The sequence below is a fragment of the Apodemus sylvaticus genome, chromosome 7 (assembly GCF_947179515.1).
Source record: "Apodemus sylvaticus chromosome 7, mApoSyl1.1, whole genome shotgun sequence".
Classification (NCBI taxonomy): Eukaryota; Metazoa; Chordata; class Mammalia; order Rodentia; family Muridae; genus Apodemus; species Apodemus sylvaticus.
In genome coordinates, this window is record NC_067478.1 from 15,245,778 (window position 1) to 15,262,102 (window position 16,325).

General features: G+C 45.7%; 1 protein-coding gene across 3 annotated transcripts in view; it reads right to left on the bottom strand.

The window, feature by feature from the left end:
• Usp4 (ubiquitin specific peptidase 4) overlaps window positions 1–16,325 on the bottom strand; it is a 45,909-nt gene that overhangs the window by 9,857 nt on the left and 19,727 nt on the right. For all 3 annotated transcript variants that reach the window (XM_052187276.1, XM_052187273.1, XM_052187275.1), the window contains 8 exons: window positions 15,257–15,430; window positions 12,148–12,306; window positions 9,887–10,111; window positions 8,968–9,051; window positions 8,340–8,434; window positions 4,488–4,679; window positions 3,409–3,497; window positions 1,206–1,430 (listed from right to left, as the gene is read on the bottom strand). In XM_052187276.1, the coding sequence (XP_052043236.1) occupies window positions 1,206–1,430; window positions 3,409–3,497; window positions 4,488–4,679; window positions 8,340–8,434; window positions 8,968–9,051; window positions 9,887–10,111; window positions 12,148–12,306; window positions 15,257–15,430 (1,243 nt within the window). The remainder of the gene's footprint in view (window positions 1–1,205; window positions 1,431–3,408; window positions 3,498–4,487; window positions 4,680–8,339; window positions 8,435–8,967; window positions 9,052–9,886; window positions 10,112–12,147; window positions 12,307–15,256; window positions 15,431–16,325) is intronic.

Below are 16,325 nucleotides of genomic sequence, written 5' to 3' on the forward strand. Positions count from 1 at the left end.
TTAAAAACATGCGAACGAGCTGGGCGGTGGCGCACGCCTGTAATCCCAGCACTCTGGGAGGCAGGGACAAGAAGATTTCTGAGTTCGAGGCCAGCCTGGTCTAAAGCTGGGTAGTGGTGGCATGCACCTTTAATCCCAGCACTTGGAGAGCAGAGGCAGGTGGATCTCTGTGAATTTGAGACCAGAGCTACACAGAGAAACCTTGTTTAAAAAAAAAACAAAACAACAAAACATTTTTTTAATTAAAATGAAGGGAAGGGAGGGCAGAGTGGGGGGAAGGAGAGATGGAGAGGGAGGGAGGGAGAGAAAGAGAGAAACTAGTTGTTAATTAATTTGTTTCCTAATGGCAGAAGGTGGAAGACACAAAGGGTGCGGCGTCTGCCGTGGCCATGGAGACATCACACATGACGCACGTCCACAACCCTAGATGCTTCTCCCCAAGCGGCTGTCCGATTACCGTGCTCCATGCATGCTCTCCATGACTACCTCCAGCTGCATCATATACAGTGAAGTATTTTTATGAAGCAAAGAGACACATGCACCTATTCTTATGAGTGAAGCAAGTCTACAGAAATGATCCTAAGGTGACCCTAGGAACCACTGAGCCAGAGGAAAGCTCTCGCAGAGCAATGGAAGCCTGTTTGCTTCTGACATCATGAGCAACAAGGACTAAGGTGACAGCTGGGCACAGTGGCATATGCCTCAACTCTAAGGACTCAAGAGATAGAGACAGGAAGGTCAGAAGTGCAAGGCTAGCATCAGCTACACAGTAAGTCTGAGGCCAACTGACATTTAGGGTTAGAATCTTCTGGGGTTAGAGATGGTACAGGACACTTGCTGCTCTTGTAGAGTTCAGATCCCAGCATCCACTTGGTGGTTCACAGCAGTAATTTCCACTGTAGGAGATTCAATGCTGTCTCCTGATCTCCAGGGACATCAGGCACAGACATACAAGTAGGTAAAATGTCAACACCTAAAAATAAAGGGGGGGGGGTGCTTATCTCAAACTCCACTACAAAAAAGAATAGGGTAAAAACCCTTTGAAAGATTTGTGTCCTCAATCATTCTCCAAGGGACTCAAGTGTCTGGCCCTAGAGCTACATAAAGAGTTAATACCTGATGTAGTTAGTGTGAAGTACCGTGATTCTCATCAAACAGATCTTATGTGCCCCAAGTCTACTGAAAGGGGCAGAGCCAGCACTCACAGTTGAGTTTGAGTAGTTTCCCGTCAGTTGCCAGTGCATTGATATCAGCAGTTCCACAGGAGTTCACAAGGCTGAAGGTGAAAAGCCTCTTGTGGCGCTGCTGGCCTTTCGCCTTTTGGGTGGTGTCACTGGGGTCACCTCCCTGATCGGCCTCACCGCTGCCTTCCACTTCAGAAAGCTGTTCTTTCCCTTCCTCTTGATGATCCATTTCTTCTTCGTCGTCTCCTGATGCATATGAAAAACAATCTGTGTAAGTCCTGTACTGAAATGTTAGGACTCTTTAGCCAGCTATGGTGATATCTATCTATAACCCAAGCACTCAGGAGGCTGAGGCGGGACAGTGCGTTCAAGGACAGCCAGAACCACATGACAAGTTTGGATCCTGGCCTGGCTCCAGGAGACCCTACCTCAAAACAACATAACCCACAAAGAAATCATAAAACATTTAATATGTAAGGTGCATTACTATTTCCTTATACGTTTTGTTGTATATATTAAAGTATATCCCTCCCTGTACATCTCATAGTTATTAGATACTTGATTTAACAAGTGTCTGCTCCAGGGGCAGACAAGACATCTTTTTTTTTTTTTTTTTTTTTTTTTTTTTTGGTTTTTTGGATTTGGTTTTTTTTCGAGACAGGGTTTCTCTGAATAGCCCTGGCTGTCCTGGAACTCACTCTGTAGACCAGGCTGGCCTCAAACTCAGAAATCCGCCTGCCTCTACCTCCCAGAGTGCTGGGATTACAGGTGTGCGCCACCACCGCCCGGCAAGACATCTTATTCCACAATAAGGAAGCAGATACCGGAGAATGAATGCATTTATTTATTTTGTTTTTTCAAGAGGTGGTGCGTGCGTGCGTGCGTGTGTAGCCCTAGCTGTCCTGGAACTTGTTCTATAGACCAGACTGGCCTGGAACTCAGAGATCACCCGCCTCTGCCTCCCAGTGCTGGGATTAAAGGTATGTGCCACCACCACCACCACCACGGCTGAGAATTTAAGTGAGTCTTTAGGCAGCAGCTCCTCACATCACATGGTCCTCCTGCTGACCATCATTAGCTTCACAGAGAGATGCACTAAAACAGAGCATTCAGAACCCAAGCTGTTCAATGCAAGAAACAAAATCTTAAAATCAAATTTAAAATCTTGCAGTCTCAGTGTTTGGGAGGATTGGGAAGTAAAGGTAAACATAACCTGCACAGTGAGTTCCAGCCCAGCCTGGGACAGAGGGAGAGCAAAGGGGTCAAAGTCAGCAGATAAAGGCATGTGCTGTATGACAGTGGTGACTGAGTTTGCTCCCCAGAACCTGCATGAAAGCAGATGGAGAGAACTGACTCCAAAACATAACCCTTGGCCTCCACACACGCCCACACACACGCCCACACGGATGCAAGAGTAATAAACCCTCAGCCTCCACACACACCTACACAGACAAGGCACACACGGATACAAGAGTAATACATAAAAAATTTAAAAACCCACCAAAACCTGAAGAATTTAGAGATCATTTACGGAGGTACAGGAATAAAGACACATGATGACCTGTACTTCCTGAGAGTGACAACTACACTGCAGACGAAGCACACGCCTTTGTAAAGACGGAAGGACAGACGCTTCAGCACCTGGCCACAGTAAGGGATGCCTTGGGGTTTTGCAATGAACCCACTGTTCTGTTTTTCAACTGTGACTTTCTTCTCTCCTATGACCGAAACCCAGTTGTTTCCTAGGAAGTCAGAAATAAATGCCAAAGAGAGCCAGCCTCAACCTTCTGAAATCTGTCCTTCTGGGGCAGATGCTGGCAGATGGTGTGTACAAGATGCTAGGTAAGTAAATGCTACCGGATAAGAAGTAAATCTGACTCTGGAGGCCTGGGAAGAGAGCACAGCAGTCAGTGATCACTCAAGACCTTGGTCCCGAGCACTGTCAAGCCACACAAGTCTTGGCTGTATTTCCTAACTTTAGCCTTGTGACCCAATACTTCCAGGCTTGGTGTGTCTGAGAAAAAAAAAAACAATTAGCAGGAATCTAAGACAATTCTACACGGGTCAAAGGTTACTGATGACTAAGAGATACTACCCTCTACCAGCACAGACTCAAATACATCCATGTGTTTAACACCTTCCAATAAGACAGAAATCAGGAGCAGTGAGGTCATCTGCTGCCCACAGCCCCACAGCCCCGCAGCCCTGCAGCAGGAATGCTCACCTTCATAGCTACCCCTAGCGCCATTGCAGGCCCCAGGCTCTAAGGGTGAGCTGAGAAACTCATCAGGCAAAGGCTGTTTTATATAGCGGCTTAAAAAAAAAAAAAGATTATTAGTATTAACATTTAACTCTTTTCCTACTATACAGCTATGAAGCAGAACATAATTCACATATTCTGCTATACACAAGCATAATGTAACGGTTCAAAAATTAAGAAGAACCTAAGAGGAGCTGGAGAAATGGCTCAATAGTTAAGCGCACTGGCTGCTGTTCCAGAGATACCGAGTTCAATTCCCAGCAACCAAATGGTGGCTCACAACCATCTGTCATGGGATCTGATGCCCTCTTCTGATATCTATGAAGATAGTGACAATGTACTCACATACATAAAATAAATAAATAAATATTTTTTTCATTTTTTTAATATATATTTTTCTTTTCTATATTCTTTGTTTACAATCCAAAAGCTTTCCTCTTTCCCAGTTCCCCCCTCCCCATATGTCCCATAAGTCCTCTTCTCTCCATCCATTCTCCTATCTTACCCCCAAAAAAATCTTTAAAAAAGAACCAAGGGGTCACATGTTAATATAATGTCAATAAAGATACCAAGAAAGGCTGGTTTAAGGTCTTTTAGGAATGTCATGTCCATTATTTGACTTGATTGCAAACAGGGTTTTATGGTTCCCAGGCTGGCCTCAAATTTGCTATATACCTAAGGATAACTTTCAGCTCCTGATTCACCTGCCTCTGCATCTCAAGCACATGCCTGGTTTACAGGGCCGTGGAGACTGAACACAGGGCTCTGTGCATGCTGGGCGAGCCCTCTTCTCCCAGCTGGATGCCACCCAGCACTTCCCATCCTAAGACAGTTGATAAGATTCTAGGAATCAGCAGCTTGAACAAATCCCGGCTCTTGTCACTTAGGTGTGCCAGCTGCTCCATCCCATGAGCCTCTGCGTGGCCCTCCCGGGGCTGGCACAAGGTAAGTAACATGGGGTCAACAGAAAGAAAGACTACAAGTGACTAAAGTTACTAAACCCATGAATCCCAGATAACAATCAATACATTTCCGGTACCAACCTGATACGATCACAAACAGCTTGGTACAAAGACTCGAGGGTTAGCTTGTGCTTAGGGACAGAAACAAGAAGTGGCTGTCCATAGAGCACAGCGCCAGAGGAAGTACTCGATGGCCTGGACTTCTTCTCTCTGAAGTAGACTGGAAGAGTGATACATTCTGAGCCATCCATGGACGTGTTGCAGACCTCATACCTGCAGGAGTCACAGAGAGGGAACCTTTAGCAACAGGTTCCTGTCAGCAAAGCAGACAAGCTACAAGGAGGGGAGGCTGTGGTGATACAAGATTACCTTTTACAAAGAAGAGGGAGATAAGCCATTTCCAAGATTGAGTCAATAATCTTACCAAGGATCACTGTCAATACACGGGAATTTACAGAACTCAGACACTGGGACTAAACTCACTCTGTAGACCAGGCTGGCCTCGAACTCAGAAATCCGCCTGCCTCTGCCTCCCAGAGTGCTGGGATTACAGGCATGTATGCGCCACCACCGCCAGGTGAAGCTCAACTTTTTAAAAGTTACTTTTTAAGTCCGTCTCTCTTCCTCCTTCCATATCCCAGGCAAGCCTCGCACTTACTACATAACTGAGGAGGACCTTACACTTCTAATCCTTCCCCTCTGCCTTCCAAGCACTGGTTTCTCTGGTGATAAGGATCAAATCCACTACTTTTTACATAGGCAAGCATGCCACCAACTAAGCTCCACTCACAGTCCCTCCCAGGTCTGTTCTGGAGAGTTCTTAACGAGGTAGCCCAAAGTGTCCCAGACCTACGATGTAGCCCAAATTGGCCTTGAACTCACAGAAAACTTTCTGCATAAATCTCCCAAATGCTGGGATTATAGAAGTTACCAGAGCTGTGGATCTCACAGGTTTAGGCTGACCAACTGTCTTGTCTTAGTCCCTGAGGGTTAAAATGAGAAATCTGACACCATGCCTTGCTAAGAGCTTAACTATTGTTTTTGTTTTTTTTTATTGTTGTTTCATTTTCTTTTTTAGTTTTTAGAGACAGGGATTTCTCTGTGTAGCCCTGGCTGTGCTGAAACTCACTATGTAGACTGGACTGGCCTTGAACTCACAGAGATCCGACTGCCTCTGCCTCCTGAGTGCTGGGATTAAAAGTATTTGATGCTACCACACAGCTAAGGGCTCAACTTTTAAAACTATGTTCTTAGTGCTCTGCTGTATAATAAAGCCAAATATAACACACAACTATATACCGAGACTTCCAGCCAAAGACTTATCAAAAGGGGAAACTTATAAAACCAGTTATTTGTCATTGTTGTTCAAAAATCACTGAAGCAAAATAAAATAATTATAACCCCTCCTCCACACACACACACACACACATTTTTGAAAAAGTTTACTCTGTAATATGGGCTGGTCAGGAACTTGTTATGTTGGCCAAACATACCACCGATCCACCTGTCTGTCTCCCAGATGCTGGATACAGATTCACACCACCACATCCAGCCATATCCAATTTTATAAAAATACAGAGAAAGTCAAATAAACTACTAAATACAAATAATTTTGTAATCTGTATCTTAAATAGTGAATAAATAGTGCCAACCTGCTATAATCAGGAGATTTAGAGGTAACATTTGCTATTCTGGAGATGTTACTAAAATTACTATCCACTAACTGAAGTCTTTCCCTCTACCATAGAGGCACACACAAACTTACTGATTCCATTTTTGAAAACTGTACAAACAGCACTCTTCCCCAGAGCCTGGTCAGTAGTCTTAATTAGGAGTCATGCAGGAAAAACAAAAATCCTTTGAAGATTTATTTTTATTGACATTTGTATATATGCACCATACACATGCGCCTGAAAACAATGAACCTGGGGTTAAAGATCTCGAGCTTCCTGATATAGGTGCTCAACCCTAAAGCTGGGCCTCTGAAGGATCAGGACTCAGAAACTGCTGAGATAAACTCAACCTCCAGGAGTTTTTGTGAAAAACTGCTTTCATGTGTGTGTGTGTTTTGTTTTGTTTGTTTGTTTGTTTTGGATTTTTGAGACAGGGTTTCTCTGTGTAGCTCTGGCTGTCCTGGAACTCACTCTGTAGACCAGGGTGGCCTCGAACTCAGAAATCCGCCTGCCTCTGCCTCCCAAGTGCTGGGATTAAAGGCTTGTGCCACCAATGCCCGGCACATGTGTGTTTTATATGTGTGGCGGTCAGAGGACAACTCTGTGAAGTCAGTCTCTCCTTTTACTGTGTAGAACAGTGGGAGTAAACTTGGGTCTCCAGTCCTGTGCAGGAGGCACCTTTGCCTATGGAGCTATCCTTTGGCCACCCTCCCCTGGCTCTCTGAAATCAACTCACTTTTAAAATAATTTTAATTTCCCATGACTGGTCCAAGTCCTGTAAACCTTGTCAGCTCGTGATGGTCGCAAGCTCTTTTAGGGAGGCGCTTTGCTGCTCCTCAGTGAGACACTGTGAACACCATGTTCGGGGATTAGGGTTAAAGCGTATGCAGCTGCATGCGCTGGCACACACCAGCAATCTGACAAGTTAGGCGACGGGCGGAGGTGTCATACACCATGAGTCCCAAAACTCTAGAGAGGCAGAGGTAGGTCAAACTGTGAGTTCTAGGCTGTTACCCAGAGAAAGCCTGTCTTGAGAATTAAAAAAAGAAGAGGTGGGAGGTAGCTGAGTGTGTAAGGACGCCTGCTATCCAGTCTGAGGACCTGAGTTCTAGTCATAGCTCTTATTACAGCAACAGGGAAGTAACGCCCTTATTTGTCCTTCGACCTCAACTGCGGCACCTGTACAGTCTCTGTCTTTCTGTCACTCACATTCTCACATATGAAAACATAAATGGGCTAAAAACAAAAAAAGGAAGAAAGAAAAGGGGGAAAGGAGCATGTTTTGTTTTGTTTTTATTGTTGTCCCCGTCCCGGAACTTGCTTTGTAGACCAGGCTGGCCTTGAACATGGAGGTCTCCCTGCCTCTGCCTTCCAAGTGCTGGGATTAAAGGTGAGCGCCATCACCTCGGGGTGAGAAAGGAGGTTATTAAAGTCATCTGGGAGGTTAAGAGATAGCTCAGCAGTTAAAAGCACTGGTTGTTCTTCTAGCCTAGACTGGCCTCAGATTCAGGGAGATCCGATCAGCCTGGCTCTGCTGAGACTACACAACGGAACAAGCTGACTGACCACTTTCTGAGTGAGAAGAGTGTATGGAAAAAGCAGCACTCGGCTGGAAGCTGCACCTCGGCACCTAGGAGGACACATACCCTAGTCCCAAAGAGTTGCCACAAAACAGCACTTTGTATTGTTCCACGGTGATGAGAAAACTGAAAAGCTGAAACTCAGAGCTTTGCAGAATGCCTGAGATGCCAACAGCTATTCAATTCTGAGATGAGAGTGCCACCATGGCCCCTGCTGAGAATCAGAGAATAGGACAGAGAAATCCCAAATTCCTGTATACCACAGCCCAGGACTGCCCTGGCCTTTCATACAGCTCTGATTCTTTGTTCTTTTCAAGACAGGGTTTCTCTGTGTAGCCCTGTTTGTCCTGGAACTCACTCTGTAGACCAGGCTTGCCTCAAACTCAGAAATCTGCCTGCCTCTGCCTCCCGAGTGCCAGGATCAAGGTGTACGCAACCACCGATTGGCCAGCTGACTCTTACTGAGCAAGAAACCTCTGACAGCAGAACCACTGACTTAGTCCTCTTAGCAAACAGAATCTATTGACCAAAGCTGTGTTGGTGCAGGACTCTGTGGGGCCAAAGGGTTCTTGGTACTAAATATGCATCTCTGGCCAGACACTAGAACACAAGCACCTAGGTCAGAGTAAAGTCTCTACAGTGCTCCTCTGCTCATGAATCAGAAGGTGCTGGGTACTCACACAAAAATGTCATCTCGAGGCGTGATGTGGCTTAAACCTTCATCCATTTGGAAAATTTTGTGGAAGCGGTGATTATATACATCAGTGACCACCATCTAAGAATCAAGAGCACAAGAAAATGACAGGATGGCTCCCAGAGCTCATGCTCACTGACTAAAACCCACAAACAGTGGGCAGAAACACCTCGCTCAAGTGTTGCCTACAGAGACCCACCATGCGAATGTCCCCAAGGCTACTGGACAGAAAGGGAGCAGCACAGCTGTCAATGGCATGGCTGTCTGATGACATTGCCCTCAAGTAGGAGGAGTGGTGAGAAGTGAGTGCTGAGTGGACACTAGTCACAGCCTAGAAATCCCAGTGGCTTTCCAGAGCCCGTCTCCACACCCGCACCATGAGGAAAGCGAGCCCTACTTGCCTCTCTGACAATGGGTAACCCCATCACCACACTGGGTGGAAGAAAGACAGCGTTTCCCTGTTCTGGAAGGGTCACAAGCAAAACCAGGAGCTAGGAGATATCCAAGACATTTGCGCTGTGCAATAACAACAACCTCCCAAACATTTCAGAGTGAACCCAAAGGATCGTAAAGTGATTTAATGGTGGAAAGGACCACTAATGACTCCCTCTTACATTTTCCGCAGCAATGCCAGACAGCTTGGAGAGCGCTTCACACAGGTCAGAAATGGCCCCCATCAATGGCACAGTCACACGGTACTGCAAAGGAGAAACAGTCAAGGTGACAGGAGACAGGAAAGGAGGGGAACGCACATCCTGGAGACATAGGGTTCCCCAGAGGCAGTGCATGGCCCAGATGAGTCATGCAGCCAGCTGACAGAGCCAAGTCTTTGGTGCAGTAAAGTTACAACATTCAGGCACCATCTCCTTCCCTCCCAAATACTGTAGTATCCTTTGCCTTCTGGATCGGGTCAGTACTTCCTTAAAGAATGCTAAAAGCATATAAACTGCCATTTAGCCCCATGTATCCATCACCTTTCTTCCCTTCCCCACCTTGAGACAGAGTCTCACTGTGTAGCTTTGGATGACCTGCTTTATTACAAAGACCAAACTGGCTTCAACTTCAGATCTGCTCTAGCTGCCTTTGTCTCCCCTGAGGGCCAGGAGAAAGGTGTGCACACCCACACCCAGCAGCTATCACCTCGCCCCTCACCACCAGCAGAATTATATATGAACACCCACTGACCAGATCTCTCATCTGGCTTGCTCTCCTACCTGACTGGAAGTCAAACCTAAGGAAAAACTGTACTGCATCCTCCCCAACATTCAAGGATCAGGAGCCAGAAAAGCAGGTTGCTACAGCCCCATGATAATTTACACAGTGGGAAAGTGACAGAGATATCCCAAGGGCCTTCATAACAGGTCCTGAGTAATGAGCTTACACAGATGTCTGAGAGAGGCCAGAGTGCACACACAAAGCCCAAGGGGACAGAGGGACAGTCAATGGAGTTTCCCATGCACAGATAGAAAGCAGTCCCATGTGGAACCAAAGTCTACTCAGTGAGGGGTGCTATGGAGGTGAGGATTCAGTTACCTGGATAGGTCTGCACTGAGGGTCAGCAGGAACCAGGAAGACCTCCATAACTCGGTCCTTCTTCAAAGGCAGTGGGAGAGTTAGATAGCAAAATGGGTCAAAGGTCACAGAAACTTTAGCACATTCTGGGCAAACCAAAGTAGATTTGAAAAGGCCATGGAAAGTATCCACAATCACAGAATCATTTCTCAGCCTGTGATTTTCCCAGGCTTCCTTTGCTACCACCTAGATGAAAGAAACAGGATTAAGTAGGTGAATCTCAACATCTGTCCTTTCTCTGGAATCCAAAATGCCAGAAGACAATGAACAACCGAGAGCTTCTAGTGAACCTTAGACTCGCCACAGGCTAGCTCTTTACCATGACATACTTACTAAGACGGCAATGGAGAATCTATGGCGAATAAGGGGTCCTGAGACACCAAAGGCACGTAGGTCACATAGGTCCAATTGGGGATAGACCAGACCTTGTGTTTTTAATGATCTAAAGGCCTTTAGAAGAGATATTGGGGGGAGGGGAGGTTGAGACAGGGTTTCTCTGTGTGTCCTGGCTGCCCTTGGGGGGGGGTGGGGGTAGGGGAGGGACAGACACACAGGGTTTCTCTGTGTATCCTGGCTGTCCAGGAAGCTGCTTAATAACTAGGCTTGGACCTCAGAGACCCACCTGGTTCCGCCTCCAAAATGCTGGGACTAAAGGCATAGACCACCATGGGAGAGTCTTTCGTCTTTCTTTTCTTTCTTTCCTTCTTCAGATTTATTTATTTATTATGTATACAGCATTCTACCTGTATGTATGCCTGCATGCCAGAGGAGGGCACTAGACCCCATTACAGATGGTTGTGAGCCACTGTGTGGTCGCCAGGAACTGAACTCAAATCCTCTAGAAGAGCAGCCAGTGCTTTTAACCTCTGAGCCATCTCTACAGCTGATTAGGGGAGATTTTTTAATCAATGATATAGTTAAGCTGTTTTTTCTTTAAGATTTAAAAAGCTACTTTAAAACATTCATGTCAATTATTTCAATGCAACAGGGTGCCTAAAGTAAATTCCCCTTTCAAGTACCAGAAAAATCAAGGCATCAAGTATGTATGTCTTAAATTTAGTTTTAATCAGATATTTTAATAATCAAGAAAAGAAGAGGCCAGGCAGTGGTGGCGCATGCCTTTACTCCCAGCACTCGGGAGGCAGAGACAGGTGAATTTATGAGTTCAAGGCCAGCCTGGTCTATAGTGTGATTTCTAGGACAGCCAGGACTATACAGAGAAACCCTGTCTGGAAAAAAACAAAAAAACAAAGAAACACCCCGCCCCCCAAAAGAGGCTACTTTAATACTCTGGAGGCAAAAGATTCAAAATTCCTAGGCACTCTCAGATACACAGTCAGACACCAGCCAAGAGTACTAATTAGATCCTGTCCCACAAAAAACTGGGCTAGTGGCACAGGCTTGTAACCCTGGCTACTTAGGAAGGTGAGGCAGAAAGATGCCAATTTCAAGGTCTTCCTGGGCTAGAGACTGAGATCAAGGCCATTCTGAGCACTTTAGTAAGACTGCATTTTAAACTACACAATACAAGGAGGCCATAACTACAGCCCAATGGTACCTACTGGCCCAATAGGAAGGAAGTTGGAGTTTTTATTGCCAGTACCACAAGTAAAAAAACACTGGATGAGCCGGGCGGTGGTGGCACACACCTGTAATCCCAGCACTCTGGGAGGCAGAAGCAGGTGGATTTCTGAGTTCGAGGCCAGCCTGGTCTACAGAGTGAGTTCCAGGACAGCCAGGGCTATACAGAGAAACCCTTTCTCGAAAAAAATCAAATCGAAAACACCAAACCAAACCAAACCAAACCAAACCAAAAACACTGGATGGATTGTAAGGAGCAGTGACAATGCTAAGAACATGCTGTCGATGTTAGTTTCCAGTGCTTGCTCGCTCCTGGCTGGCCAATGCAATAGTAAACAAACTCAACTCACTCATGGAAACCTGAGGAAGTGCTAGGAGTAAGTGTAATTGGCCTGGGACGTAGCTTAGAGGTTGTGGGCCTGTCTAACATTCAAAAAGCCCTGGAAGTTTGATCTGGAGCACTGGGGGGGGGGGGGGGGGGAAGGGGATGGGGGAAGGCAACCACGGTTAGCTTCCTTTCTGAGTAGAAATGTAAGAGGCAACCAGGGCCCTCCCACTGACCCCAACACCAGAAGACTGTTCCCATGCTGCCAACAGAAGGAAGTCTCTGGGACCCTGTGCAGACACCTTCAATATCATACCGCATCTGGTCGCCCGTTGGCGTCCTTTGGCTCCAGGTAAGGCTTCTTCTTTACTCGGTTCAGGTCTTCATGCAATCCGTCTAGAATAAAGGCTAACAGCTCCTGAGAGTCCTGTTGTTGGTAGCCAGAAAACTGAGGGGCAAAACGGCCCACTTGCGTCTACAACAAAAGCAACTCCATTAGGAGGTGTAAGGAAGTAGGAAAGGAGGAAAAGAAGCAAACAAGTAGAGTCGGGGCAGAGCCCACAACCGCAGCTTTACAGTCAGCTGGGCGTGAGAGACCTCTCCTGAGTGACAGTCCAACTGACTCTTTACGAGCCATACCAATGGGACCACCAGAGAGAATGGCTCAGGTTAGAGATGCCAGTAAAACACAGGCCTGAAATCAGGACATTACCCTTACAGGGAGGGGCGCACTCTCAGCTGAGAGATCCAAGTAGTGATGTGAACCCCATTCCAATGTCTTTCTGTGGTTCACAGAGTTAAAATTCAGAGCCTTAGCAGTGATTCCTTAGAAGTGATCAGCCCGGGAATCATAAATGAAGCTGCCCTAGCGTCCCTAGGTTCAAGTGTCCAGTGACGCTGCTCCCAACTGCCCTGGGAGTGCAGGTTCCTCCAGCAGCACTCTAAAGCACCACTCACACTCAACCACAAACTCCAGGCCCAAGGTCTCCTGTAATAAACCAAGCAGTGCTCTACATCTGTGGTGTGTAATAGTTTAGCTACTAATTGAGAGATTGTTTATATGTAAATTAGTTGAAAATAAAAGAGCTGGGATAGAGCTCACCTCCCTTTTCTTTCTTCTTTTTTTAAAGATTTATTTATTTATTTTATGTGTATGAGTACACCGTAGCTGTCTTCAGACACACCAGAAGAGAGCATCAGGTCACACTGCAGATGGCCATGAGCCACCAAGTAGTTACTGAGAATTGAACTCAGGACCTTTGGAAGAGCAGTCAATGCTCTTAACCGCTGAGCCATCTCTCTCTCTCCAGACCATTACCTCCCTTTTCTAAGCATGCACAAAGTCTTGGGTCAAATCCCTAACGCCAAGGCACCAAGGATTTCTTTTTTCTTTTCTTTGCCGTCTACCTATATGGTACTCATGGAAGCCAGAAGATGAATTTGGATTTCCTGGAACAGGACTTACATATAATTGTAAATGTAAATCCCATATAATAGATGCTGGGAATCAAATCTGGATCCTCTAGAATAATAGCCAGTTCTCTTAACTGTTGAGCCATCATTCCAACCCCTCTAGCCCCAGTTCAGATTCTTGGTCACACTAACCACATTTCAAGTGTCCGGTAGCACCAGGGCTAATGGCTACCACCAGACAGTGCAGCTGTCAACTGTGTCCATCAGTATACCACCCAAAAATGCTATTTGTAAGTTGTTTACACTCAGCAAATCCAGGGTGCTGCCGTCCAATCCTAGTATTATGATTTAGTATATAAATGGCATTTGACTTGTATTTCTCAGATTTATGTGACCAAGAAGATAAAAGAGTCCACAGTACCAACAAACCACTTAAGATTTTTTTTCCACTGAGGGAAAAGACCTAAGTAAGAATTGCTTTTCACAGGGCTGGAGAGATGGCTCAGTAGCTAAGAGCAATGACTGCTCTTCCAGAGGTCCTGAGTTCAATTCCCAGCAACTACATGGTGTCTCACAACCATCTATAATGAGATCTGACGCCCTCTTCTGGTGGGTCTGAAGAGAGCAATGGTGTACTCATATAAATAAAATAAATAAATCTTTAAAAAGACAGCAAGAATTACCTTTTACTAGGTGGTAGTGCACATGCTTTTAATCCCAGCACTCAGAAGACAGAGGCAAGTGGATCTCTGAAGTAGAGGCCAGGATAGCAAAGGCTACACAGAGAAACCCAGTTATGAAAACCCAAGAAAGGAAGGAGGGAAGAAGAGAGGGAAGAAGGAAGGGAGAGAGGGAGAGAGGGAGAGAGGGAGGGAGAGAGGGAGGGAGAGAGAGAAAAAAAGAGAGAAAGAGAGAGATAGAGAGAAAAGAACTGCCTTTCATATATCACTTTCAGAGAGTGAGTCTACCCTGCCTTCTGAGGTCCTGACTGAGAGCACAGGGACATGGGGACTCGGGATTCGGATCATATCACTCAGGAATAACATTCACATCACTCTAGCAGTCAAAACTGAGTTTTTATAGTCTAGTTTAAAGCAGAGGGGCCAGGCGGTGGAGGCACACACCTTTGATCCTAATACTTAGGAGGCAGAGCACATAGATCTCTTGAGTTCGAAGCCAGCCTGATCTACAAAGCGAGTTCCAGGATAGCCAGGGACATACAGAGAACTCATGTCTTGAAAAACAAAATAAGCAAACAAAACTGTAGTATTGAAGTCATGTCTCATAGCACATATCCTTAAACCCAGTACTTGGGAGGCAAAGGCAGCTGAATCTCTCTGAGTCTGAGAACAGCCTGGTCTATATAGTGGGTTCCATGATAGCCAGCACTACATAATGAAACCCTATCTCAAAAAACATTGAAAAACAAACAACCGAAAACCCCACACCACCAAAAACAAAAACAAAGCAAAACAAAGTAACCCCCCCCCCCATAGTATGGAAAGGACTGGGCGGTCTGATGACATGAACTTAATTTCTGAGTGCCACAGTACAGAACAAGACAGAGGTCAGAGAATAACTTTGTAGGGCTGATTATTTCTACCATAACATGGGCTCTGGGGACTGCACTCGGGTCATTAGGCCTTTACCACACTGAGCCACCCTGCTGGCCCCTCAGAGTCTACCCTGAGTTGACCCCTCGCCCAGGTCAAGATGCAAGCAAACGGATGCTAATTTGGCACAATATGAAGCCGCTCCCCTCACAGACAGACAAGGGAGTCTAACAAGCAGGCTCAGCAGATAAAGACACTTGCCACCAAACCTGACCATCTATCTGAGTTTGATTGACCCTCAGGAGCTACACAATGGAGAGACCCATTCCTGCAAGTTGTCCTGTGACATCTACACTTCTGCTATGGTACATGCATGTGTGCACAAATGCATGAGTGTGCACACACACAAACAGAAATGTCAAAACAATCTTTTCTTCTGAGAAAGCTTTCTCAAGCTACCTTGAACATGCGTGGTGCCACGTGGGTATCCCTTCCAGACCACATCTGCTTGACGAGCTCGGCGTAGGCCTCTGCAATCTCCCCTTTCATCCCCAGAGGGTTGTCTCTGTTGATCTCGGCCTCATACTCATCTTTGAGAAAGTACTCAGTCAGTGGAGCAGTGTTGCTCAGGCACTGAAACACAACAAAATCAGAGCTTGCAACCCTTCCAGACAGCATGAAAACAGGAAACACAGACCAAGTCCTTTCTGTCTGACACACTTATACATAGACTAGGCTGATTTCAAATTCTTGGCCATCCTCCCACCATGGCCTTCCAAGTCCTGGGACTGCAGATATACAGAATGATACCAGAGTTCTGCATTTGGACCCTCCTGGATGCTCTATTTGCATTTTTCTCTTGACTAACCTTAATCTGTATCCTTTCCTCATCAAAAACAATGATCATGAATTAACTATGATAGTTTAAAGTAAATCCTAAATACTTCTAGCAAATTATCAAAATTGAGAGTGCTCTTAGGAAACCCTGAACTTGCAGGTGGCTTCAGTTGACATCTTTAGAGACTATGACCTCTTAATTTTGGAGCTGGACTCTTGATTCCTTGCAGCCCATGTCTATCATAATGTTATTACTTAGTATCTACCCAATAAATACATGATGAACAAACAAAAGGAGATTTCTAAGATAAGATCTCCCTCTGTAGCCTAGGCCTTAATCCTTGAACTTCCTGACTCCCGAGTCCCAAGATTACATTCATAAACTAGCATGCCAACACTGGTCTTTAGCAGTAGTGCTAGGGACTGAATCCAGCACTGAGAATGCCTGACATGCTTGGGCAAGACTTCATCACCCCCTAGCCATTCTTGCCTTTGTATTTTAAGAGAAGTAAAAGTCTGTGTCTCAAAAAAAAAGACAACCAACTAACAAAATGATAGATGTTTTAGGACCCCAAACACTGATGATGCTACTCTGAACTAGCCAGGAGGAGCTATCCCAGCAGAGACTTCTGAAGCACTAAAAGAGAGGTGAAATAGGGTGGGGGGACCCCTAATACTGATTTTTCAATTA